Source organism: Mesoplodon densirostris, chromosome 19 (assembly GCF_025265405.1).
Source record: "Mesoplodon densirostris isolate mMesDen1 chromosome 19, mMesDen1 primary haplotype, whole genome shotgun sequence".
Taxonomy (NCBI): Eukaryota; Metazoa; Chordata; class Mammalia; order Artiodactyla; family Ziphiidae; genus Mesoplodon; species Mesoplodon densirostris.
Window position 1 is genome coordinate 6,643,580 of NC_082679.1, and position 24,899 is coordinate 6,668,478.

General features: G+C 58.7%; 1 protein-coding gene across 1 annotated transcript; it reads right to left on the minus strand.

Annotated features, from left to right (window-relative positions):
• Positions 1–214: 214 nt before the first annotated feature.
• Positions 215–22,501, minus strand: POLD1 (DNA polymerase delta 1, catalytic subunit). The gene is made up of 27 exons (XM_060085648.1): positions 22,341–22,501; positions 16,391–16,593; positions 15,915–16,028; positions 13,765–13,911; positions 13,554–13,679; positions 13,315–13,483; positions 13,142–13,223; positions 12,936–13,065; positions 12,264–12,430; positions 11,902–12,006; positions 10,399–10,539; positions 10,205–10,315; positions 9,703–9,894; positions 9,518–9,606; positions 9,333–9,449; positions 9,026–9,139; positions 8,564–8,711; positions 4,911–5,006; positions 4,658–4,795; positions 3,366–3,541; positions 2,885–3,037; positions 2,642–2,744; positions 1,686–1,818; positions 1,481–1,594; positions 1,109–1,161; positions 941–1,038; positions 215–401 (listed from the first exon to the last, which is right to left on the minus strand). Exons 2-27 carry the CDS (start codon positions 16,590–16,592, stop codon positions 296–298), a joined length of 3,324 nt encoding a protein of 1,107 aa, XP_059941631.1. The 5' UTR covers position 16,593; positions 22,341–22,501; the 3' UTR covers positions 215–295.
• Positions 22,502–24,899: the final 2,398 nt, after the last annotated feature.

The window sequence follows — 24,899 nt, forward strand, 5'->3', positions numbered from 1 at the left end:
GGAGCTTGTGCCCATAGATGCTCTGCTCACTGGGCCTCGAGGGAGGGCTCGCGGGGGTGGGGTCGAGGCCCGGCCCAGGGATCTTGCAGGAAGGGTGAAGGAGTGCGGTGAGGGCCTCCTGGGGGTCGGCGGATCCCACTGAGTGGAGCTAACCCATCTGGGCCAGAGCTTATGACAGTGGACCGCGACCCCCCAGGGACCACAAAGCACCGGGTAACAAAAGGCCTGAACTTTATTAATTCTCCACCCATCCCACCCCACAAGGCCCTTGTGGGGAGTCGGCCGAGGTCAGAGGTCACCAGGCCTCGGGGCCGGGGGGCCCGAAGCGCCTCAGAAGCTGCTCCTGGTCCTGCAGGTCCTTCCGCACCTTCTTGCGCATGTAGAAGATGGGGCAGTCCCGGCTGCGGGCGAGGACGGGGGTCAGGGCCACGGCCGCTGCCCGGGCACACCAGAGTCCTGCTGCCCGGCCCAGTGGTGGGGCAGGGGCCGTTCCCAGGACTTTGGCCCCTGTATGCTGCCCACCCAACCCCCCTCCCACGATGGGCTGTTTGCTCAGCGGGCATGGGGGGAGCCGATAACAGCGGGTGCTCGCTCAGGCGCTGGGCCACCGGCCGTATATCACCTGGCACCTGGCGTGGGAACCCGCCCCGCCCACCCGTTCCCTGGGGAAAGGCTGGCCCCGCCTTGGCGGAGGGGGCCAGGAGAGTGTGTGTGTGTGTGTGTGTGTGTGCGTGCGTGTGTGTGTGTCCATTTCCCGGGCAGATACTGGGTGCCCAGCACCCCCCCCTCAGCAGCCCCCAACCCCACCCCAAGAAGGCTGGGATGGGCGCTGGCCCATTTTGCAGGCCAGGGCGCCGAAGCCTGAGCGCCCGGAGCCGGGGCTTTGGTCCATGGGCCTCGGCAGCTCGGAGGAACCTGGTCAGTCCAGCGCTGGGCCCACCTGGTGCAGATGACGTCCTCGTGCAGGCTGCCCTGACAGCGCTGGCACTGGGTCCAGAGGCGCGAGAAGCGCTGCTCCAGGGCGCTCAGGTGGGACACCTGGGGGGAAGGGCTGAGTGGGCGGCGCTGCGCACCCAGCGGCCCCGCCCCGCCTCCCCTGACCCCTCACCTCCTTCTGATACAGCTCCGACTCCCGGGCTTCGCAGAACTTGCACACGGCTCCTGGGGTAGGGGAGGCGGGCAGGTCAGCCCGGGCCGCCCCACCCCTGCCCCTTCCCCGCCCGCTGCCCATCCCGGCCTCTGAAAGTCCCCATGATGAGAGAACAAGGGAGCAAGTGTGTGGAGAAAACTCCCTGGGGAACTCCCGGGGCGGGGGGCCCAGGACCCTCGTGGGGCTGCCTGCAGACAGGAGCCCCCCACCTGGGGGCCGGGGCTTATCCAGGTAGCCATGCCAGCACGTGGGGCCGGTGCCAGGGCCCTTGGGTGATGGCAGAGGTGGGAGGGCCGGGGAAACGGGGTCGGGGTCGGGGATGGTGCTCACCCTGGTGGCTGAGGACAGTGCGGCAGCCAATGCAGCAGTTCTGGCGTTTGGCGAAGGCCAGCAGGCCGCCCACTTTGCCCGTGAGCACGGTCTTGCAGCGCGTGTGGTCCCCGCCTGCGTACGAAGGCAGGCGGTGGGCCCGGTGCCCTCCCCCGCCCCCCCGCCCCGGGACACCCCCCCCCTCCCTGGCTGCCCCCCACCGTACGCAGCAGCACGGCCTCGGCTCGGCCCTCGCCCAGGATGGGCTCGAAGATGCGCAGGAGCGGCTTGGCGAGCTGCTGCTCAAGGTAGTACTGCGTGTCGATGGGCAGGCTGTGCTCCAGCACGAAGAGGGGGTCCTGCGGGCGGAGCGGCCGTGGTGGACTCACCGGGGGGGCAGAGTGGAGGGGCCACAGCCACACACACAGAGGCCCGGGAAGGGATGAGGGGCTGCGGTCCCTGCCAGGCAGGGGGGCAGGGGCTGTGGTCAACAGCGGGCAGCCAGAGTGAAGGGTACCGGGAGCTGCCGTGGGTCTTCCAGTCATGAGTGGGGGCGATGGTGGGGGGCAGTCACTGGGCCCGGACTGGGATGGGGTCAGAAGTCATGGGGGTCCCTGGCCACGGGCCCTGTGATCCATGCTAGGGTCCACAGGTAGGAGCCCTCAGGTCACCAGGGAAGGGTCAGAGTTCATGGTGGGGACAGGAGATGTGAAGGTGGATGTGAGCTGGAGCTGAAGGTTGGAAGCCAAGATAAGAGGTAGCGGGACAGGAGCTGGGGACTGACAAAGGGGTGGGGGGGGGTCAGAGGTCACTGGACATCCAGGTAGGATGGGGGAGGGTACGAATCCAAGAGAATTACAAGTTGGAGAGCCAGGATCAAGGAGCCAGTAAGAGACACAGAAACAGGTGGTAAGACAGGCACTCTCGCTCTGTGCAGTGAGGCTAGGCCCCCTTCTGCAGGATGGAGCCAGGAGGGGTCAGAGTAAGAGGGGTGGGGTGGGGGGCCTCTCCAGAGGGTACCGGGAGGTCCGGAGCGGAGCCAACTCCCCGGGGTGTGTTGCGGGGCGGTTCTCAAGGCCCCGTGGGGCCTGCGGAGAGAAACACCCTCCCCACCAGGCCTGGAAAGCAGAAGTGAGAGCAGAGGAGAGCTGGGCGGGAGCGGGCAGCCCAGGTGGGCCTGACCTCGGACTTCATATAGGCGGCCACGCCCTTAGCGGCACTGATGATCACGTAGGGGACACGGTCGCCCAGGCTGGGCGCACTCCCGGGGTCCCGCTTCCTCATCCTGCGGGGAGACCAGGGCGGCGGGCCGGGTGAGGGCAGGTGGGATGGTGGGGGCAGGCTGAGGGGTAGGAAGTGGTGGGCCCAGCTGGCGGGAGAGGGGCTATTTCTGGCCGGTCCCGCCCCCTCCCGCGCTGGGCTGACCTCTCGGCCAGCTCCACATGGGCCTGCTTGCCCGCGTAGTCTGCGGCTGCGCGGGTCAGCTCCTTGGTGATGACCAGCTGGGAGATGTCGATGCGGTTACACAAGAGGTCGGAGATGACGTCCTGCGCATGCGCCACGGCGCCCGCGGGGTCTCTGCAGGAGGGCGGACGGACGGACAGGCGTCACCAGGGCGTCACCAGTGGCTGCAGCCGCCCGGCTGGCATCTCCACTGCCCTGAGGCTGGGGGACCAGGATGCGCTCCAGGGGCGGGGAGGGGCCCTGCCCGGCCGCAGGCTGCCAAGTGGCAGAGGCAGGGCCGGAACCCGCAGCTGTCCGACCCCACACTCTTTCCACAGCTCCGCCACCGACAAAGGGCTGGGCCTGACACCTGTGTCCCCAAGGGAGGAGGGGCTGGGGGCTGGGCTCCTGGGCCTGAGGGAAGAGAAGCCGGGCTGCAGGTCCGGGTGAGGGTTCCACACACCGGTCGATGAGCAGGCGGCGCAGAGAGGCGGTGACGAGGTTGGCCACTAGGGGGCAGTTGTCCCTGCGCACGGCCTCCAGGCCCTTGCAGTCCATGCGGTCATGGGCGTCGGACCGGGAGGAGAAGAGCAGGCCCGCATAGCGCTTCTTGCTGATGAGCAGGTACGGGAAATAGACCTGGGGGGAACCCGCGGCTGAGAGCCCCTGAGGCTGCGGGGGCCAGTGCCCCATCCTGAGGCTTCCCCAGAAACAGCCAGGGCCAGACTGGGATGGTCCCTGGGACACAGGATTGGGACACGGGCAGATGGACCCTAAGACCCCAGCACCTCAGCTCAGGGGGACACCCTCAGCATTCCAGGGACCCCAGGTCAGAAATGGGCTGGGAAAAAGCTAGACCCTAAAGCCCGAGATCCAGACACTGGGGTGAAGTCAGGAGAGCCCCAAATGGGGGCCTGAAACAGACCTGAGGCAGATGGGGGAGACCAGGCAGCACCCCCCCAGAGAGGAGACTAAGGGCAGGGAATGAGCCCTGGGGCAGGGACCTCCCCAAATTGACAGGCTCCAAATCTGAGAGGTGTACCCCAAGGCCTGACCCCAGCTTTGAACGCGGGGGATGAATCCGGCATGAGGGCTCCCAGACCCAAGCCTGTCGCACACTGGGAGGCAGGGAGCACTGGACAGTGGTGCCCCGATCCAGGGTTTGCCCCGTCAGGGCCCCTGCTGCACAGGACAGCCCCTGAAAACACCTGAAAACCAGAGACGCTCCGAGACCGACGGCGTCTTTAGGAAACAGACACCGTTCTGCATAGCAAAGCCCAAGGCTTTTGGAGGTTTCCAAAACCAAGGTCCCCAAACTCAGGAGGATCCAGGCAACACAATATCTCAAAACTAGGGCTTAAGAAAAAATTTTTTTAAATAAATTTTTTAAAAATAAGGGACTTCGCTGGCAGTCCTGTGGTTAAGACTCCATGCTTCCACAGCAGGGGGTGTGGGTTCGATCCCTGGTTGGGGAACTAAGATCCTGCATGCCGCACAGCATGGCCAAAAAAAATTTTTTTAATAACTAAATAAAACTGGGGCTGATGAACTCAAACAATAGGATACCCAGGGGCAGCCAGATCAGCGCACCTCAAAATGGAGACATAAGCAACAATGGGCGTTCCTGGATGCTGATGCAGTAGAACCCTACCCAAATGCACTCAAACTCTGCAGGCACCCTGAGAATCAGAGACCCCCCCAAAACTGGCAAGACCCACGTTTGCCCACTCCAAGCACTGGGGGGCCCCCACTTACTTTCTCAAACTCTAGCCGGATGGGTGAGGGGAAGTGGCCAGACACCCAGTCCGCAGCCTCCCGTCCCAGGGCCATGGCCTCAGCCACAGAGGAGACGCCAAATCGGCACATGACTGAGTCAGTGTCACCATACACCACCTGGGGAGGGGCACGTGTGACCCAGAGGGTTGGGGAGATGCTGGCGGCCCCGGCACTTCCCACACCAACCCCAGGCCTGTCTCAGGCCAGAGTGGGCAGGCAGGAGGCCCCTGACCTTGGCATTGGCACTGTAGCCGTTCTCCACCGTGTACTTGGACTCCACAAGCTGCTTCGTTCTCTCTATCATCTGGCGCCCGAACCCAGTGACGCTCTGTCAGAGACAGAATCAGGCAGAGTGAGGGCCCAGGGGCCGTCCCCAGGGAACACGGGCTCAGGGTCCCACCTCTGCTACTTTCTGCAGGTGTGAGTATGGATGAGCCACTGCCCCTCTGGGCCTCAGTTTCCAAATCTGCAAAATGCGGCTACTGAGCTGCTCCTTAATGGTCTGTTGGAAGTAGGTCCCTGGCCCAGAGCTCTGGGCACAGAGGAGGAACTGACTACAGCAAATAGGGGTGGAAAGGCTGGAGCCAGAAGAGGCCATCAGCTCAGTGTTTCCACGGAGGTGCTGAGGATCTGTGGACACTGCACGCAGCTCTCCGTGGTGCAGGACCACTGACATTCCTGGTCCCATCCCCCTATCCTTGGGCAATCAGAAATGTCCCCCCAAAGGTAGGGTGCTGTACCAGGGCCATGGAAAGACCGTTCTTTTCCAAATAAGGAAACTGAAGCTGGGGGAGGAGAAGGGACACACTAAGGAGAAACAGGTATGACTCTTCTGTTTTTGTTTGGATCCGCCCAGAAAACCTCTGTCTTTAACTAGAGCATTGAGGCCACTTATGTTTAGTGTAATTACTGATTATATCTGAGCTTAAATCTACTATCCAACTAACTGTCTTCTATTTGTCCCACCTGTTCTATGTTCCTTTTTCTTTCTAACTTCTTTCTGGAATGACTCAGTACTCTTTTTTTAAAAATTATTATTCCACTCTGCTGTCCCCATAAGCTTGAGAGACAGAAATAGGGAAAGAGGCTAAGAAACAGAGACATAACAGAGACAGAGGGAAGGGGCTGAGAGGGAAATGACAGAGAGACAAGGCCAGGAAGCAACAGCTGCTATGAGGAAGCCCCAGGGGAAGCAAAGCCACACCCTCCTGCCTGGCCTCCCCTCGGGGCTGGAACCTGACAGCCAAACATCCACTTCTTCCCACCAAGGAGGATGGGAGATGCCCCCAGAGCTTATGAAGGGCCAGTAAGAGCAGTAAGGGTGGCCTACTGTAAGAGATTAACCTCGCTCAAAGAGAGGCCTGGCTCTTGGCTGGCTCCTGGGAGGGAACCTCTAAGCCAGGGGTCCCCAACCCCCGGCCATGAACCAGTACCGGTCCGTGGCCTGTTAGAAACCAGGCCGCACAGCAGGAGGCGGGCGAGCAAGTAAAGCTTCGATTGTATTTACAGCCGCCCCCCACCCCCGCTCGCATTACTGCCTGAGCTCCGCCTCCTGTCAGATCAGCTGCAGCATTAGATTCACACAGGAGCACGAACTCTACTGTGAACTGCGCATGCGAGGGATCTAGCTTGCGTGCTCCTTGTGAGAATCTAATGCCTGATGATCTGAAGTGGAGCTGAGGCGGGGATGCTAGCGCTGGGGAGCGGCTGCAGATACAGATTGTCATTAACAGAGAGGTCTGACTGCACAGAGACCATAATAAATCAGTTGCTTGCAGACGCATCTCAAAACCCTATCAGTGAGTGGCAAGTGAAAACAAGCTCAGGGCTCCCACTGATGCTGCATTATGGTGAGTTGTATAATGATTTCATTATATATTCCAATGTAATAATAATAGAAATAAAGTGCACAATAAATGTAATGCACTTGAATCATCCCCAAACCATCCCTCCACCACCCCAGGTCCATGGAAAAATTGTCTTCCACGAAACCAGTCCCTGGTGCCAAAAAGGGTGGGCACCGCTGCTCTAAGCCCTTGGAGTGTCCTGCCTGACAAGTGTCTTTGTTCTGGGACCTTGGGTCACATCAGGTGATCTGTGCTAATGTGATTTATGGTGGGGCCTTGGGCCACATGGTATCCAGCTTGACGTCTGGAAGGACTGGAGACTGAGTAACTAAGGTCAGTCACATGGCGCTCCATGCACCTGACCCCCAATAAAAACCCAGGACACCAAGGCTCAGGGGAGCTTCCCCAATGGGCAGTACCGTGTATAGGGTCACACATCAGTGCCGGGAGGAATAAGTGCCGTCTGCAGGACTACCCTGGGAAAGGCAACTGGAAGCTTCCACCTGGTCTCCCCTGGACTCTGCCCCATGTGCCTTTCCCTTGGCTGGTTTTAATCCCTATCCTTTCACTATAATAAATCATAACCATGAGTATAACAGCTTTTCTGAGTTCTCGGAATCATTTTCGTGAATCACTGGATCTGAGGATGGGCTTGGGGGCCCCTGAACTGTAAGTGTGTGTGTGTGTGTGTGTGTGTGTGTGTGTGTGCACAGGCCCCTCCCAGCATAAGGCCCACCCACTTCCAGTTCTTCCAAGTGTTCCACCCACAGCCATGTGAGGACTGACACAATGTTCAGGAAGGGAGCTCCCCGTGGCTGGAGGTAACCAAGTCTGGAATGTGCAGGGACCCAAACCCCAGCGGAAGGAGCTAGACAGAAGACCTCTCTAAGAATCTCTTAGGCCATGAGCTGAGGCACTGATCCCAGCGTGGCAGAACCTCAGACTCAGGCGCTCTGTGGTCGTGCCGTGGCTCTGTTTTTCTGTATGAACAGCAGAGTAAACAGGCTTAGGATGCTGCTGTGGCGGGGACGGAGGGAGGGAGTGGGCTGTTATGCCCACCTTCCCTCTCAGAACAGAGCACTGCCCTGGCACCGGCCAAGCAGCGTCCCTGGGACCCTCGAACAGGGACGGGACGGGACCCTCGTGCGTGTTCCCTGGGACCCTCAAACAGGGACGGGACAGGGGACCCTCGTGCCCGTTCCCTGGGACCCTCAAACAGGGACGGGACAGGGGACCCTCGTGCCCGTTCCCTGGGATCCTCAAACAGGGACGGGACAGGGGACCCTCGTGCCCGTTCCCTGGGATCCTCGAACAGGGACGGGACAGGGGACCCTCGTGCCTGTTCCCTGGGATCCTCAAACAGGGACGGGACAGGGGACCCTCGTGCCCGTTCCAACTGTGACCAAGAACATACCACGAATCAACTGCCAGAGCCTGACCGTGCTGCTGGGTGAGCCCCCAGCCCCGCCCCAGCCCCCCCTGACAGACACACGGCCCTGTTCTCCCATCAGGAGGAGGGAGGGAACCTGCTCTCTGCTCCCCCACCCTCATGGGGACCAGGGGAGGAGGTGGGCTGGGGTGCAGACTGCCAGGGACATAGGGGCTGTCAGGTGACTGTGTGACAGGTGAAAAGAATGAGCAAAACTGCTTCCCTCCCTCAGTCCCTCGGCCTCTGCCTCCCCCGCCCCGCCCCACTCCACCCCACCCCAGCCCTCCCGGAATTTATCTGTCTGCAGAGCGCCAACTGCTTTCCCATACACATTTACTCCTGTCACCATCTGTGTCCCCGCAAGGCTGGGCACCAGGGGAGGAAATCTCATCCACTGTGTCACCTGCTGGACCCACAGGGCACAAGGCCCAACCTACAGTGAACGCTCAGCACGTGTTCGCTGAGCCAACGAATGAACCAATCGCACAAGCATCCACTCTCCAAAAGGTCGGCGGGTTGGGGCCATCTGGGTCCTGACCTCTACTACACTGAGCCCTGGTTCTCCCCAAGGGGTGGTTGTCTGTCCCCTACCTGCCGCGGTGCACTCACCTGTGAGATCTCCAGGCACGGCAGCTTGCCCACCTGGGCACCGGTGAAGCCGTACACAGAGTTGGCGCTCACTTTCAGCGCCAGCTGCCGCCCGTCCAAGACCTGCCGCCGTAGGGGGTCTGTCTCCTTGGCAAGCTCGGCCTTGGCCCTGGGAGGAGAAGGAGGAGGGGGAGGCAAAGGCCATTCAGGTGGCATCTCAGGCCTCAGGGGCAGACGAGAGGCCCGGGCCTGGGCACTGGTCAGGGTGCCTTTCTAGAAAGGGGTGCCACATACACTTGTGCAGGTTGCACGCTGCACAGAGGTGCCCAGCACAGGGGCTGGAGGGAGCTGCCCGCAGGGGGTTCCTTGTTCTAACTCAGGCACAGCTGCAGCTAAGTGCACCCATGATGGACAGGGATTGCCAGGCCGCCCCAGAGAGGCTGAGCTCTGAGCGGGGGTGGGCGGCCGGGCTCAAGAGCCCACCTCTTCCGGGCGCTGAGCAGGTTCTCCAGGATCTGGGGCAGCAGACCCTTCCGCACCGCCGTCTTCACAAACTCGTCCCCCGTGGGCGTCTTGATGAACTGATCCTCGGTCAGGCTGGGCCGAAACGAAGGTGGTGGGGATGACGCCTGGCCTCCCGGGCTCCTCCTCCATCCCCTCAGGACCCCCCCCTTCCCGCCTCTTGCCAGTCCCCTCCCCTCCCCACTAGCTCTGGATCCCCCGCCCCAGCCCGCCTGAGGCCGGCCCCTGGGTGGTCTCGGGGTACACGTGGCGAGGGGGGCCACCATACCCGAGTTTCTGGGCGGCCCCGGGCCGTAGGAGCGTGGTGTAGCACAGGTTGTGGGCCATCATGATGGACGGGTACAGCGAGGAGAAGTCCAGGGTGGCGATTGGGACATCGTAGTACCTGGGGGGCCGGGAGGAGTCAGGGTGGGGAGCCCCCCCGTCCCCACCAACCCCGCCGCCGGGCCGTACCCTTTCAGGGGCTCGATGACCGTGGCCCCCGTGTAGTCCTCGCCGCCCTCCGTCTTCACCACGGGCATCAGCAGCCCCTGGCGCATGGCCTGGGAGGGGAAAAGGCGGGAACTGTGGGTGGGCGCGGGCAGGGCCCCTCAGCGGGGAGCGTGGTGGCTGGGCCGCCCTGGGCTCCGCCCGCTGACCTGCCGCAGCAGCTGGGACACGACCTTGACCTGCTGGCCGCGGCTGAGCAGGTAGCTGAGGGGCACGCCGGTGACGCGCGCCATCTCCATGGCATTCACCAACACCATGAGGCGCTCCAGCAGCCGCAGGGGCAGGAAGGCGTCCTTGAGGCAGTACACGGCCAGGCGGCGGCGCGTCTGGTCGTTCCCGTTCTGCGGACGGGGCGGGCGTTAGGGGCCAGGGAGGCGACAGCGCGGGAGGAAGGAGGCGAGGAGGGCACAGCCTGAGGACCCAGTGCGGCCCAGAGATCGGGGCAGGGCAGCGGAGCAAAGGTCGCCATGCCAGAGGTCGCGGGGGTGGTGAGGGACGGGCCCGTCTGCGCAGCGAGATCAGAGGTCGAAGGGAGGAGCCAAAGGGGACGGTCAGGAGAGCAGCGGAGGCGGACGTCCCGGCCAGGAAGGTAGGCGGGCGCTGAGGGCCGAGGTCGGGAGGGTGGGGAGAGAGGAGGGGCGGCGCGGGCACCTGCAGGTCAGTGATGATGCTATGCTGCACGTCCTCCTTCTGCTCGCCCAGGAAGTGGAAGCTCACGGCGTTGAGCGTGTAGGACCGGAGCTTGTACTCCCGCAGCAGCACCTGCAGCGAGGGGCGGGAGCGGGTGGGCGGCGGCCCCGGGGCAGCGGCCCTGTGAGGGCGGCCCCCACCCGGCCCGGCCGTACCTGCAGCATGTCCATCTGCACGCGGCCCACCATGCTGACCACCTTGCTGTCCCGCCGGCCGGTCTGCCTGGACTGGAAGGACGAATCCCGGATGCTGGAGCGGAGGCCGGACACGCGGCCCAGGAGGGGGAAGGCCTGCACCTGGGGGCACAGCACGTGGGGAGGGCGAGGGCTGTGGCGGTGGGATCCGCAGGGCTGAGCCACAGCAACGGTGACCAGACAACCCATGACACCCCCTGCGGTGCCACCCTCCCTTCCTGCTGGGAGTGCCGCGGCTCTGGGGCAGGACCCTCTGCGGCTGGGCAGGCACGGATGGGAGAGGCTGGGACAGGGAGAGTCAGGGGCCTGAGGGCTGCGGGCGGGAAGGGGCAAGGACGGTGCCCAGGGGCTGGGGGGCGGCATCTCTGGCTGCGGGAGCGGGGGGAGGGGCAGACTTGGGGATGGTGCTGAGCTTGATGGGGAAGCAGCGGGTGCTCGGGGTGGGAGGCCTGGAGGACGGCCAGGCGGGAGCACAAGCACGGCACGGTGTGGAGCGCCAGGTCTGCACTGGCGACAGTGAATGAGCCGGGGCCAGGTGTGGAGGAGAGGCCTGAGCTGGACTGGGAGCGATGAGGCTGGGGGTGGAGAGCAAGGGAAGGGAGCGGAGGCCGGAGTATAAACGCCAGGCCGACAGGGGTGGGCTTCTCCCTGGAGCTGCTGGGGGCCTTAAAGTGTGCTTGTTTGCTTTTTCCATTATGAAACTGGCCAAACATAGAGAAAAGGAAGAAAATAACACAATACACCCCGTTAGGAGTTGAACTGGGTCCTCCCGAAAGATGCTGAAGTCCTAACTCCTGCACCTCAGAATGTGACCTCATTTGGAAATTGGGTCTTTGCAGGTGAGCAAGTTAAGCTGAGGTCATTAGGGAGGCCCTGATCCAATATGACTGTGTCCTTAGAAAAAGGGGACATTGGAGCACAGAGACATGCACAGAAGGGAGAGTCAGGGAGAGTGCCATGTACACTCCAGCAATGTCTGAGGCGACCAGAAGCCAGGAGAGGCCTCAGAAGGAACCAACCCTGCGACACCTTGACTGGCCTTCCAGCCTCCACACTGAGAGACGACACACAACCGTGGGGCTTTGTTACGGCAGCCCCTGCAAGCTCATACGCACCCCCAGGCCCACACCAGATTCAAGCATCAAGGTTTTGCCACCTACTTCAAGGACACCCCCTTTTTTCCTTATTCTTTGTTGACATATTTTAAAGCCCGAAGAACGAGGCACTGCACCCCTGCCCGCTTCAGTGTGCCCCTCCAAATACACGAGCCTTCTCTTACTTAACCACGAATGCTTCCTCGCCTCTGCAAAAGCCACAGAAACCTTCTGGGCTCTGAACAGGGCAGGGACAGGGCCAGAGCCGGGGTTTTGGGGAGGCCTCTGGAGCTGCTGGAAAGCCGCCCACACCCTGAGCCCTCAGTGGGGTGTCTGAGGGCAGCCCCATGCCCCCACCCGCCTGCCACACCTTGAGGATCTGGGCCCGGGAGATAAGGTACGGAAGGTCGAAGTTCTGGATGTTGTAACCAGTGATCACGTCGGGGTCCATGATGCGGACAAAGGCGGACCAGGCCTGAGGCAAGAGCACACCGGGTCACCCAGGCTGTCATCCTGGTCAACCCCGCCATGGATCCTCCCCACTCCTGGAATGTTCTGGAAGTCCCCAAGAGCAGCCCAAGAGCCCTCCCACCCGTGGAAGAAAGACTGGGAAGGTGCTTCTGAAAATAACAAATCCAGGGGGGAAACGGCTCAGAAAATGGCCTCACGCCTGGGAGGTGCGGTGTGGGGAGCTGAGGAAAATGGGGGTCGGGGGCACGGAACGAGAGCCACCTGGAGCAGGTCCTCCTCCCGTTCGTAGCTCTGCACCTTGGCGCCCAGGATGGGGGCGCAGGGCCGTAGGGTGAGCGCCAGGCGCAGGAAGGGCTCTGGCTCGCCCCAGCGCAGGCCCAGCGAGCAGATCTGGATCACAGGGTCCCGCTCAGGCTCCGGAAAGATGCCTGCAAGGGGAGGGAGGAGGGGGAGGCAGGGACCTGACCCCTGATGCTCCCTCGTGGCACATCGAGGGGGTGCACCTCTAAATCTCCCCTGGCCCACCCGCTCCTTTCTGTCCCCACCGCCTGCAGAGCCTGCACAATCCACCCTGGCGCCCCCACTGCCTGAAGCTCCGGGCCCTCTTACGCACCCCCCACAGGCTGGGCCAACCTGCCCCAGCGCCTCTGCACCTGCTGCTTTCTCTGCAGGGAATGCTCTCCCCGCCCCTCCCTCTTCACGAAGCTTAGTCCCTCGCCCGAGGCCTCCCCTGCCCACCTGTCTGAAGCAGCCCTGTCTGTCTCCATCACCTTCCTCCTTCGCGTTGTGAGTCTTTCAATAACCTGTCTGCTTGTGTGTCTACTCCCTTCTCCCTGAGTGAGCTGAAGAAGTGCAGGGACTCCCGGGGTGAGCCTGGCAGATCACTAACCTCCGGAAGGAGGGAGGGAGGACCCCCAGGCCCCGGGGACACACCTTTGCGGCCAGCGCACTCGATATCAAAACTGAGCACCCGCAGAGGTGCGATCCGCTGCCACTGCCCTTCTGGCGGGTGACTGACCACATCCGACCACAGCACGTCCGCCTCCAGCTGACACAGTGTGGCCTGTGGGGACAAGGTGGGTCAGCGTCTGCAGGGTCCCGGCTCTGTGTCCCCCACCCCACCCCGGGGACCCACGCACCTTCCCCTCCGGCCTCAGGACGTATTTCCCAGCCGGGAGTTCCAGCCAGTTGCAGCCAACGATGTCCGCGTCCACCATGAACCTGCAGGGGGATGAGGGTCAGTGGGCAGAGGCTGGCTGGGGGGGGTGAGGGGAAGGAGGCGAAGGTTGGAGGAGCGAGGCGGGGGCCGTACCGGATCTCAAAGTCAACGTTGGCCTCGAAGGGCGCGAAGCTGGGGGTGCCCAGGCCGGCCACGCGGATGCCCTGCTCCAGGACGCGGCGGGCGGGAGCCACGAGGCGGGGCAGCGCCAGGGTGATGCGCAGAAACGGGGAGGGGCCGTGCCCGTGGTACCCAAACATGCCTGCAGACGGAGCGGGTTGGCACCGGCCTGGAGGGACCCCCACCCACCTGGCCCCTGGGGCAGCACTCACTCTCCCGGGAGCACAGCTCCATGGCCAGCACGGCCAGCCCCCTGAGCTCCTTGCCGCCGCGCTGGTCCCGGCTGATGGCCGCGTTCAGCTCCCGCTGCAGGTCGCTCAGGTGCTCAGGCCCAAACCCTGGGTGTGGGAGGGCCGGTCAGAAGTGCAGGGGGCCTCCAGGCGGTAGGGGCGAGAAGGGGTCTTCGGGGTCGGGGCCACTCACCGGGGGGTGCCGGGGTGTAGAAGTAGGGTGCAAAGCCGTGGATGTGGCAGCAGACAGAGACTCCCTCGTCGGTGACCCCAAAGGCGCGGATCACCGGCACGGAGTCCTGGGACGGCGGGGGCCCCCCAGGCAGGGGCCGTGCTGGGCCTGGGGGTGTCATAGAGGAAGGCAGGGGCTGCAGTCTCGGACACCTCAAAGGTGTGCCTGCCTCCCTCCTGGTTTACGTGCCCACCCCTGTCCTCCTTACAGTCCTTTTCCCCTTGCACAGCTAGAGGGAGCCCCCCACCGTTTTTGCAAATTTCAAAAGTAGAATCAACTTTGTGTGGGCAGCATTATGAGCTTTAACGTAGGGATAGATTCATGTAACCACCACCAAATTGGGGTACAAGACGGTCCTGTCACTCCAAACAGCTCCCTCATGCTGCCCCTTCGTAATCACACCTGCTTCCACCCCGCCCCCTGGCACCGCTGGTTTGTTCTCTGTCATCCTGATTTTGTCTTTTTGAGACCATCCACAGAATGGAGTCAAACAGTACATAACCCTCTAGGTCTGGCTTCTTGCACTCAGCATGGCACCTCTGGTATCCATCCGTGTCGTTGCATTTGTCATGTTTGTTCCCTTTTATTGTGGAGAACCACTGTGTGATATGTTATCCGTTCACCTGCTGCAGGACATGTGAGTTGTTCCTGGTTTGGGGTGGTTATGAATAGAGCTATCAACACCCATGGATTTTGTTTGAATGTAGGTGTTTGTTTCTCTAGGGTAAATATCTAGGGGTGGAATTGCCAGATTCTATGGTAAGAGTAGGTTTAACTCTTACATCTCAATAAAGCTTGGGGAAAAAACCAAAAATTCAATTACCACCAGAAAAATAAAAAAGAGTAGGTTGAACTCCGTAGGAAACTGCCAGGTTGTTTCCCAGAGCGGCTGCATCAAACTGTGGCCCCACCGAGCACAAGGAGCTCCTAGCACACTGCGCAGCCTCGTCTGCACGTGCTGGTGTTGGTATATTTCACTTCAGCTTTCCTCACAGCTGTGCGTTTGTGTCCCGTGGTGACTGTCCTTTGCATTTCCCCGATAGCTGATGACACAGCACATCATCTCATGTGCTTATTTGCCATCGTAGATCCTCTAGCGAATTGTCCAAGTTTTCTGTCCACTTTCGAACTGGATTGTTTTCTTTCTCTTGAGATCTGAATGTTCTTCATTCGCAGCACTGGTCCTTTGTCAGACCTATGGACCGCAAATGTTTCCTCCCCGCCTGTGGCTTGTCTTTTCACTCTCGTACAGGGGAGTCTTCGAAACACAAGTCAGGGCTTGGAGGGGCTCTCTCCATTGCCAAAGGCTCCCCAGCCTTCTCAGAATGGAGCCCCGAGGTCCTCAGTGGGCCAGCAGGATCTCCCGCCACCTCCCACCTTCTTCGCCCCTCGCTCCCGCCTCACTGGTCTCCTGGCTGTTCCTTAAACATACCAGACCTACTCCCTCCTCAGGGCCCTCTGCCGGGAATCCCGCTTTCCCAGACACCCCTAGAGCTCCGTGTTGCCTCCTCAGAAGGGCCTTCCTGCACCTCCATGACGCGAGGTCCAGCACCGCCGCCCTGCTCGATGCTCCTCGGTTACCCTCACCACCACCTCACGTTCCACTTCCTTTTTATTTTTCCTGGCCGCACCGCTCGGCTTGTGGGATCTTAGCTCCCCGACCAGGAACCGAACCTGAGCCCTCGGCAGTGAAAGCACAGAGTCCTAACCACTGGACCGCCAGGGAATTCCCATCCACTTCCTTTCTTATTCTGCCTCTCCTTCTAGAACGTGAGCCTCTGAGCGCAGGGACCTGGTCTGCCTGGAACAGGGCTGCCTCAGTGCAGACACTCATTTGTTCCCGACTAACTGGATGGATGAATGGACACACCACACGCCTCTCCCCTCTGCGAGGAGCCAGCTCCTTCAGGCCTCATTTAGAAGATGCCCCCCTCCTCCAGGATGCCCCCACCCCAGCCCTGTCCCTCCCTCTCACAGCCCTGGTCACCTGGGCGGGGATTATCTGTGTCCATCTCCTCCCACAGAGCCAGAGGGGCTGACCTGACCCAGCCTCCACCTGGGAGCCCAGGGCCCCTCCTCCCACCCACCAGGCCTCTGTCCCCCGAACTCACCCACGTAATGGTCGATTTCCAACTGCTGGAAGATGAGGGGCTCTGTCTGGGGGTCCAGGCGGGGCGGGGAGGGCCGAAGCCATCGGGCATCGACGGCTGTCGGGGAGAGCTGCCCTGGACGCGGGAGAGGGAAGCAGGGCTCCATGGAGTTGTGGTCCTGCTTCGGAAATAAGTACTAACTGCCTTCCCCGCCCTGCCAGCGATCCCGCAGGTGGCATCAGGTTTGTGAAAAGAAAGTCAGGTGGAGGTCGTGGCCTGGATCAGGCCGGAAACTCGAGAGAGATTGAGGAGTCAAGGGTCAAAGTTAGACTGGAAGTGACAGGAAACAGAGGTGGCCTACTGACATGGGGTCAAAGGTCAGCCCCTTGTGGAGCTCAAAGTGAGCCAGGGGCTGGCAGTTAGAGGGTACAGGTCAGCTCCACGGCTCAGAGGCATGACAGGCGTGGGGTGCAAGGGGCTCCTGCTCTAGGCCTCACCGTCCGCAGCCCCCTCCAGGGCCGACTGCAGCTCCTCCTCCTCCTGTTCCTGCAGCCTGCACTCTGCCTCCATCTCCTCCATCAGCGCTAGCTCCTCCTCGAACTGCGATGGCCGATATGCCTCATCCTCATCCCAGAGGCCCCCACGGGCCCGCTTTGGGGGCACCCCAGGCCCTGGGCCCGGTCGCCGCTTACCATCCATCCTGTGGGGCAAGTTGGAGCGGGGTGAGGGTGCCCATCCTCTCCATGGCCTCCCATGCACCCACCATGACCGTGAGCTTTTTAAAATCTCCAGAGTGGGGAATTCCCTGGGTCCAATGGTTAGGACTCCGTGCTTTCACTGCTGAGGGTGTGGGTTCACTCCCTGGTTGGGGAACTAAGATTCCACAAGCCATGTGGAGCAGCCGAAAAATAACTAAATATCTATCAATCAATCTCTGGAGTGCCTGAAGAGTAACATGACTCTCCATCCCCCCACAAACACTCTCCCCACCCCAACCCCCGCCACAGGCTCAGGGGGTGCCGGCACCTTCCAGATGCTCAACAATCCTCAGCAATCCCCAGCTCAGTTTAACCCTTTCCTCACATGCTCAAGCTTTCCACATAATTTTTGTCCTCATTTGCTTGCCCCTTGCCAACCCCTTGGCACCAGCCCTGCACACCCTCCCCCATCTCTCATCACAGACGTGGTCCTCAGATCATCCCTTTCCTTCCCGTAAGCCCCTGTCCTCAATGCCCTCGCCTGCCCCTCTCCCCATTGGCCCAGGCCTTCCTTCTACAAACAGCTGGGAAGCGCCTCCTTCAGGCCTGTAATTTGACATTATTAAAAATGAAAAAATTTTAAATTAATTACTTATTTAGAAAAATAAGTTGTAAAAAAGTACACTTCTCCCAGCATCAGGCCAGGGCGGAGGGGATTATGAAAACTAACAGCAGACCCAGACCCAGCTGGGAGAGAGTGGGGGAGGGGACAGGTCAGCTGCCCTAGGTGCAAGGGAACACCTCTGGATCTTATAACTATCCCCCCACATCCAGTCTCCCCTTAGTCCTTTTTGCAACACACCCCTTGCCTTGGAGCTGCCACAGGCAGTCCAGCCTGAGACTACAGGTCCCAAGGTGCATTGCGAGGGGTAGTCACATGATCGTGTTCTTTCTCATGGAATGGGGGTGAATGTGAGGTGTGCAGCTTCTGGGACAGCCTGAAAAGAAAGCCTGCCTTCCAGCCTTTTCCCCCTTCCCCATGGCTGGAGCGTGGATGTGGCGGCAGTGAGCCAACCTTGACCACGGGGACAAGGGCTACACTGAAGGGAATGCAGAGCTCCAAGAAGGAAGGAACCTGGGCCCTTGACGACCTTCTGGAGCAAGGCTGCCTACCTTTGGATGGTTATGGGGAGACATAAACTTGTATCTTGCCTGGGCTACTGTGCCTTGGTGTTTCTTTATTATAGCAGCTTAGCCTAGACCTTAACAAACACAGAATGGAAAAATTCTGAGCTGACTGGGGATGTGTTATGGCAAATGCTGGTGGTATACAATGGTACACTTCTCAGCATTAAAAAGAAGGTGGCCACTGATATACTCACAGGATGACTGAATTTCAAATAGATAGCTAGTGGGAAGCAGCCACATTGCACAGGGAGATCAGCTCAGTGCTTTGTGACCACAGAGAGGGGTGGGATAGGGAGGGTGGGAGGGAGATGCAAGAGGGAAGGGAAGAGATACAGGGATATATGCATATGTATAGCTGATTCACTTTGTTATTAGCAGAAACGAACACACCATTGTAAAGTAATTATGCTCCAATAAAGATGTTACCAAAAAAATGCATAAAAGAAGCCAGACACATGAGTACATGCTGGGGAAATGGGGAGTTACTTTTGGGGTGATGAAAATGTTCTGAAACTAGACAGACAGAGGTGGTGGCTGCAGAAAATTGTAAATGCACTAAATGCCACTGACTACACACTTTAAAATGGTTAATGTCACCTCAATTTAAAAAAACAGTATATATTGTATGATGCCATTTACACAAAGTTATAGAATAGACTAAGCTCATCTACAGTACTAGAAGTCAGGCTGCTTCTGGGGTGGGAGAGACTGACTGGGAAGGGGCATGAGGTTGTTTTGTGGTGTGATGGAAATGTGCTGTACATCCAACTGTACGCTTGAGACCTGTGCATTTCACCATATGTAAATTGCACCTCAAGTAAAAGCAATAAAAGTGGGGAGGCTGCAATTCCACATCTAGGGGTTTATGCTACAGATACACTATCACATAATGAAAACCTGCATTTACAAGGTTATTTCCGGCAGCACTGTTTGCAGTCGCAAAAGACTGGAAACCACCTAAATGTCCTCCCCTGGGGGACTGTTTAAATAAGTTACATGAATTCCTTTCCATGGAATATTATGCAGCTCTATAAAGGAATGAGGAAGCTCTCTATGTACCGAGACGGAGGACTCTCAAAGACCCATTGTTAGGTAGAGAAAGCAAAGTGCAGAATGTTGTACGTAAGAGAACTTTTGTGTGTGTGTGTATATATATATATATATATATATATATATATATATATATTTAAGAGGTGTCTAAGAAAATGAAGAAAATGTTTATCCTGGTTCTAATCATTAGGAAACAATCAAACCAAAGACAAGACTGGCCTGCAAGACGGAATCTTCAAAAAATGTCAAAGTCACGAAGCGGGGAAAAAGGGCCAGGAAACTGTTTTAGATTAAAGGAGAGACTACGCAGTCATGACAACTAAATGCAAGGTCAGATCCTGGATTAAAAAAACCAAAATAGCTCTGAAGGGTATCACTGGAACAACTGGGCAAACTGAGTAAGGATTGCCTATGAGATAACAGTATCGCCTCATGGTAAATGGCTTGATTATAATTATCCTGTAGTATCATGATGACTACAACCTGCAAATAGTTCAGCCAAAAAAAAAAAAAAAAGTGTACGTGCGTCAAGATAAAGCCAATGAAGCAGCACATTCACAACTGGCAAATCCAGGCAAAGGGTTCACGGCTGTTAACTGTTCTTGTCTTGGGACCTTCTCTGCAGGCTTGGCATTGTTCAAAATTAAAAGTTGGAGGTAAACACATAAAATAAAAATAACATTTTCACAAGGCGGGTGGGAGAATATATCCAAAGATGTTGGCTTTTCACGCATAGTTCTGGCAGGATGGGTAACAAACTGGCAACACTGGTTCCCTGGGGGGCTGGGGTGAGAAGCCAGTTTGACCAAGAGCTAATTCATATACCATATGATTCATGCATTTCAAGCGTATACTTTAATGGTTTTTAGTATATTCAGACTTGTGCAACCATGACCACGGTCCATTTTAGAACACGTTCAACGCCCCAAAAAGAGACCCTCTGGAGTCAGCCCATCCCCCTCCTCCCCCTCCCCGAAAGCACCACTGATCCACTTTGTCTAGATGGATTTGCCTATTCTGGGCATTTCCTAGAAATGGAATCTGGTGTCTGGCTTCTTTCCCTGTGGATGATGTTGTCAAGGCCCGCCCACGTAGCACGGATCAGTGCTTCGTTCATTTAATGCCTGAATATTTCCCCACTGCGTCGCTATCTCACATTGTGTTCATCCACGAGGGTTGTTTGCACCTTTGGGCTCTTGTGAACAGTGCGGCTATGACCGTGCAAACGCGGGTTTTGTGTAAGGAGAAAGAATCTGAACCAGCTCTCCTTTTGCGCCCTCTGCAGTAACTGTGAGAGATGCAGAGTCAGGACCTGGGGGAGAAACCCGGGGGAAGCAGAGGAAGCTGAGGGGTTTCCAGGAGCCTGGAGGAGTGGCCAGACCTGGCCTGGCAGAGGGAGGTAGAAGGGGGCCGAATGGCAGCCCTGGGTCACCGGGCTGTGGCCAGGGGGTACGATGGGAGGGCAGCTGTCACCGGAGCAAAACCTAGGGTCCTGGACTAGTTCCCTATCCCAGGCGCCGCCCTTAGCGCAGGCAGGCGAGGCAGCATTAGAAGGAAGGCGGCCCCTAGGCGTCCCCCATTAGGGGCCCCGGCGCAGAGCAGGAGTTTGGCAAACGCTGTGAGCGTCTCCCTTTCTCGACGCTTCAGCAGCAAATACTGAAGAGCGAGCGAATCCAGCAGTAACACACAACGATGAGTGTCTGCTTCGGGTCCGACACCAGTTTCTCTGTGACACTCACTCCCTCGAGGTTGTCATCCCATCCCACCCAACCTCACGGCTTTAAATGCCACCTCTACGCTTTTGTGTCTCCGGCCCAGATTTCAGCCTGGGCTCCAGACTAACAGATCCAACTGCCCTCTGTGAGCAGGTCCCTTCAGGCACCCCAGACTCCAAAGCCGGGCTCCTGATCTCCCCACAACCGTGCTCCTCGCACCACACCAACTCCCCCGATTCAGTAAGCGGCAGCTCCCATCAAGCCAACAGCCTTGGAGTCACCGCAACTTCTCTCTTCCCCTCAGACCACACGCTCACTCCATCTGCAAGTCCCATCAGCTCTCCTTCCAACGAATGGGAGTCCCACCGCTTCTCGGCCTCCCAGTCTGGCCCCTCTGGCTCCCTAAAATGGTTGGTCTCTTTACTTTGTGCATTGCTGTTTGTCTGGCTCCCCCTGCTGGAAAATGAGCTCCTAGGGGGCAGGGATGCAGTTTCCTTCACTGAATTATCACAGGTGTCAATAACAGCGTTTGGACCATAGAGGGCGCTCAAGAAATATCTGTTGGGACTTCCTCGGCGGTCCAGCGGTTAAGACTCTGCACTTCCAAGGCAGGGCGCACGGGTTCCATCCCTGGTCAGGGAACTAAGATCCCACATTCCCTACCACAAGGCTAAAAAAAAAAAAAAAAAAGGGTGCTTCCTACCATCGGCATCCTCAGACCTCCCCTATCCCCCCGCCCCCGACTACTGCAACAGCCCTAACTCCTGACCTCTCCCAGCCGAACCAGCTTATAAAGCCTCCTCCCCCACACCTGGGGAATTTGTCTTCAGGGCTCCCACTCCCCTGTGAAAGAATTAAAAGATTAAAATAAAACGATTATGATTTTAAAAAAAGAAATATCTGTTGAATGAATGGATAGCCTCTTCCCCCCCCCACCTCCATCTCCGTCCTTGCACCCTGCCCCTTCAGTGTTCTCCACTCGGGAGCCAAAGGGACCCCATACAAATGTGTCACATCATCCATTCCCTGCTCTGCTCGGACGCTGCCCCTGGCTCTCATCTCATGCACAGTTAAAAGCAAAGCCCTCATCTTGGCCCACAAGACCCTGCACAACTGCACCCCGCCCTTCACAGACACCACCTCAGCCCTCTTTCCCTTGCTCACTCCAGCCACTTGCCTCCTCTCTGTTCCTTAAACACTCCAGGCTTGGTCCTAGCCCAGGACCTTTGCACAAGCTGTTCCTGCTGCTCTGCAAATGCTCTTTCGCAGACCTTCCCATGGCTCCCTCCTCCCCTCCTTCAGGTCTTTGCTCGAATGTCCCCTACTCAGTGAGGCCTGTTTAAAAATACAGCCCCCTGCCCCATCCTGATACTCTCCAACCCCTTCCCTTGCTTTACTTTTCTTGCTGGCCTTTGTCGCTGTCTGGTGCACTGTACCAGGTCTTAAGAGTTCTCAAAGTGTGGTGCCCTGGACCTGCAGCATGAGCTTCTGGTGGGAACTTGTCTGAATGCTGACTGTCAGGCCCCATTCCAGGCCTACTGAACCAGGGCCTCTGGGGGTGGGGCCCAGCAATCTGCATATCGAGCCCTCCAGGGCCTCCGATGCTGCTCAGGTCTGAGCACCACTGCTTATTTATTTTGTTTACTGTCTGTTCCCCAGGAGGAGAATGGAAACGCCGTGAGAGCAGGGATTTCATCTTTGTTTCCTGCTATATCTCACGTCCCCGGGAGAGTGCCTGGGACTGAGTACGTGCCCAATAAACATTTTCCGAATGCAGAAGGAAGGAAGGAACTCACAGAATTTTCACCAAAACTTCTGAGGGTGGTGCTGCTATTAATCCTCCAACACAATGACTGGAACTGAGGCCCAGAGAGGTGAAGCCACCTGCCCAAGGCGGCACAGCTAGCTCAGAGGGACAGAGCCAGGGTTCAAACCCAAGCAGGCTGGCTCCAGAGCCCCACCGGAAACCAGCGCTCCAGACTGCGGCCTCCAGGTGTGCCAGGAGAGGTATGGGGGTGAAGTGCCCTCTGCCCAGCTGGGGAGACAGAATGCGGACAGGCTCATCAGCTTGCTCGCCCCCGTAGCCTGGCTCACACACATCCGCTGAGGGATTGATTAAATAATGACAGGTGGACCTATCCACTCTTGCCCCCCAGAAAACTACACACTTTTCATTCTTTGGTCTTGTCCCGCCTCTGAGCCTCTCTGATTCCCGCTGCCCTTGTCACAGGCTGGGGACCATGTGGGCTTGTGTCTGACTCCCTCACCAGACAGAGAACCTTCGAGACTGGTTCTGGGCTGATGCAGGGCTGATGCTTCTCTGGGTCCCCAGCATTATCCAGCATGGAACGTGCTCTTGGGAAGTATTTGCTGGATGAAATCCTCCTTTTTCTTGGCCACCTAACGCCTCTGCGTCCTCCGAGACTCGGCTCTGGTTCGGCTCCTCTACGCTGATCAGCTGCCCCTTGGGGATCTCAAAGTGCCTTGGAGCACTTCCGTTACTGTACGAGCCACGATGGCTTTGGGCCGGGAGGTCCTCAAAAACAGGGGTCAGGGGCTCACTCCAGTCTGGGTCCCCAGCATCACCCAGCACGGTGCCTGGAACGCAGGCCACTTCGAGTTGTGTCAGTTTAGACTCCTCTCCAGTGTCACCGACTCCACGAGTCTGCACTGAGCCCCGGCCTTCTCTTGGCTCCCAAAGACCAGCACTACCTCTTTATAGCTCAGAGCGCTCTGGCTTGAGGTTTCCTGTCCTTCCCCCAGCCAAACTGAATTATCACTGGCTCCCCAGTGCCTAACAAAGGCCCTGCCACACGAGCAGCTGGCTGAAGGAGTGAAGAGAGGGAATAGCATTGCAGGAGGGGGGAAGGGCATGGCAAAGGCCCTGAGTGGGACAGGAACCTAAGGGGCCTGGGTGGGGAAGTGCAGGAAGTAGGGGGAGAAAAGGCAGGAGGTTCCTGGAGTGGGTGTGGCCGTGAACCTGAGACACTGACATCACCCTGCCCACTCACTCCACCTAAGCTCTGCCCTCAGGGTGCCACCCCCAAACTTGTTCCCCCTCAGCCTTCTCCCTCCAGCCTGCTGCTCAAACCGCAAACCGCAGTAATCTTGGGCTCCCCTTTCCTACCCTGTCCCATCGTGCGGGCTCAAACCCCAAACACAACCTACGCCTGATGGATTCTCCCCACCTGCACTGCAGGCGGAGCCACCTACGGTCCCCTCCTGCCTCCTAACTGGCCTCCCTCCTTCCACTCTTGCTCCTCCTACAATCCTATCTTCAGTCAGCCGCCAGGGACTTTTTTTAAAACGCAGGGGAGGGTCATGTTGCTGGGATGTTTCAAACCTCCCCCGGCTCCCTATCGAACCCAGAATAAAAGCTAACCGCACACCGAGATTTACAAGGCCCTGCAGGATCTGGTTCTCTATCCCGTCTCCAGCCTTACCTGTTCCCTCCAGCTACAAGCACTCCAAGTTCCTTCCTACTTCGAGGCTTTTGCCCTGGATGATCCCCCTGCCCAGATCGTTCTTTACGTGGCTGACTTCTCTCTCAAATGTCACTTCCCCAGAGAGACGATTCCTGATCACTCTAGTTAAAGAAGCAGGCTACTCTGTTTTACTTCACTTGGGATAACGTATCACAGGCTTGAAAGCATTACTTTATCGTTTATACTTATTACTTGTCTACTGTCTGTCTCCCCCTGAGACAGGGACCTTTTCTGACCTGTTCTTGTTGTAGCGCCTGCTTCTAGAACAGTGCCTGGCACAGAATACTCAATATTTAGTGAATAAAAGAAGACGCTATGCCCCCACGTGCACCATTCAGTCCCCAATGCCTCCGGAACCAATCGCCCCAAAGACCCTCTAGGGTGAGTCCACGGAGCCGAGAGAATGCGCCCCCCGCACGCCGAAGGGGCGCCCCACCCTCTTCATCTTCCCGCGCGTCCCCGTGCACGCGCCCACAACAGGCCCCTGCCCCTCTACCGCGCGCCCCCAAGCCAAGGGGATTCCTCTCGCCGTCACGCCCCACGCGACCCCTCACAACCCTCTCTCAGACCCACGTGCCCGGCTCCTCAAGCCCCCTTCCCTGCCAGGCCGAATCTCCTGCAATTTCCCTTCTCCCGTAACTCACCCGCTTCAAACAGCGTTTCCCGCCACAGCCCACGCCGCCGTGACCCCTGACTCCGGCGCGCGCAGGCCCAGAGTAGAGGCGCGCCGAGCCGGGCCACGCCCCTACCGCCCGAATAGGGGAAAGCCACGCCCTGTATCCCCCACCTCTGGGGCACAGGCCACGCCCCCTCTTTCAGACGCCGGCTGTGGTCTAGTCCCCTTGCTGACGAACCCTCGCCGAACCACGC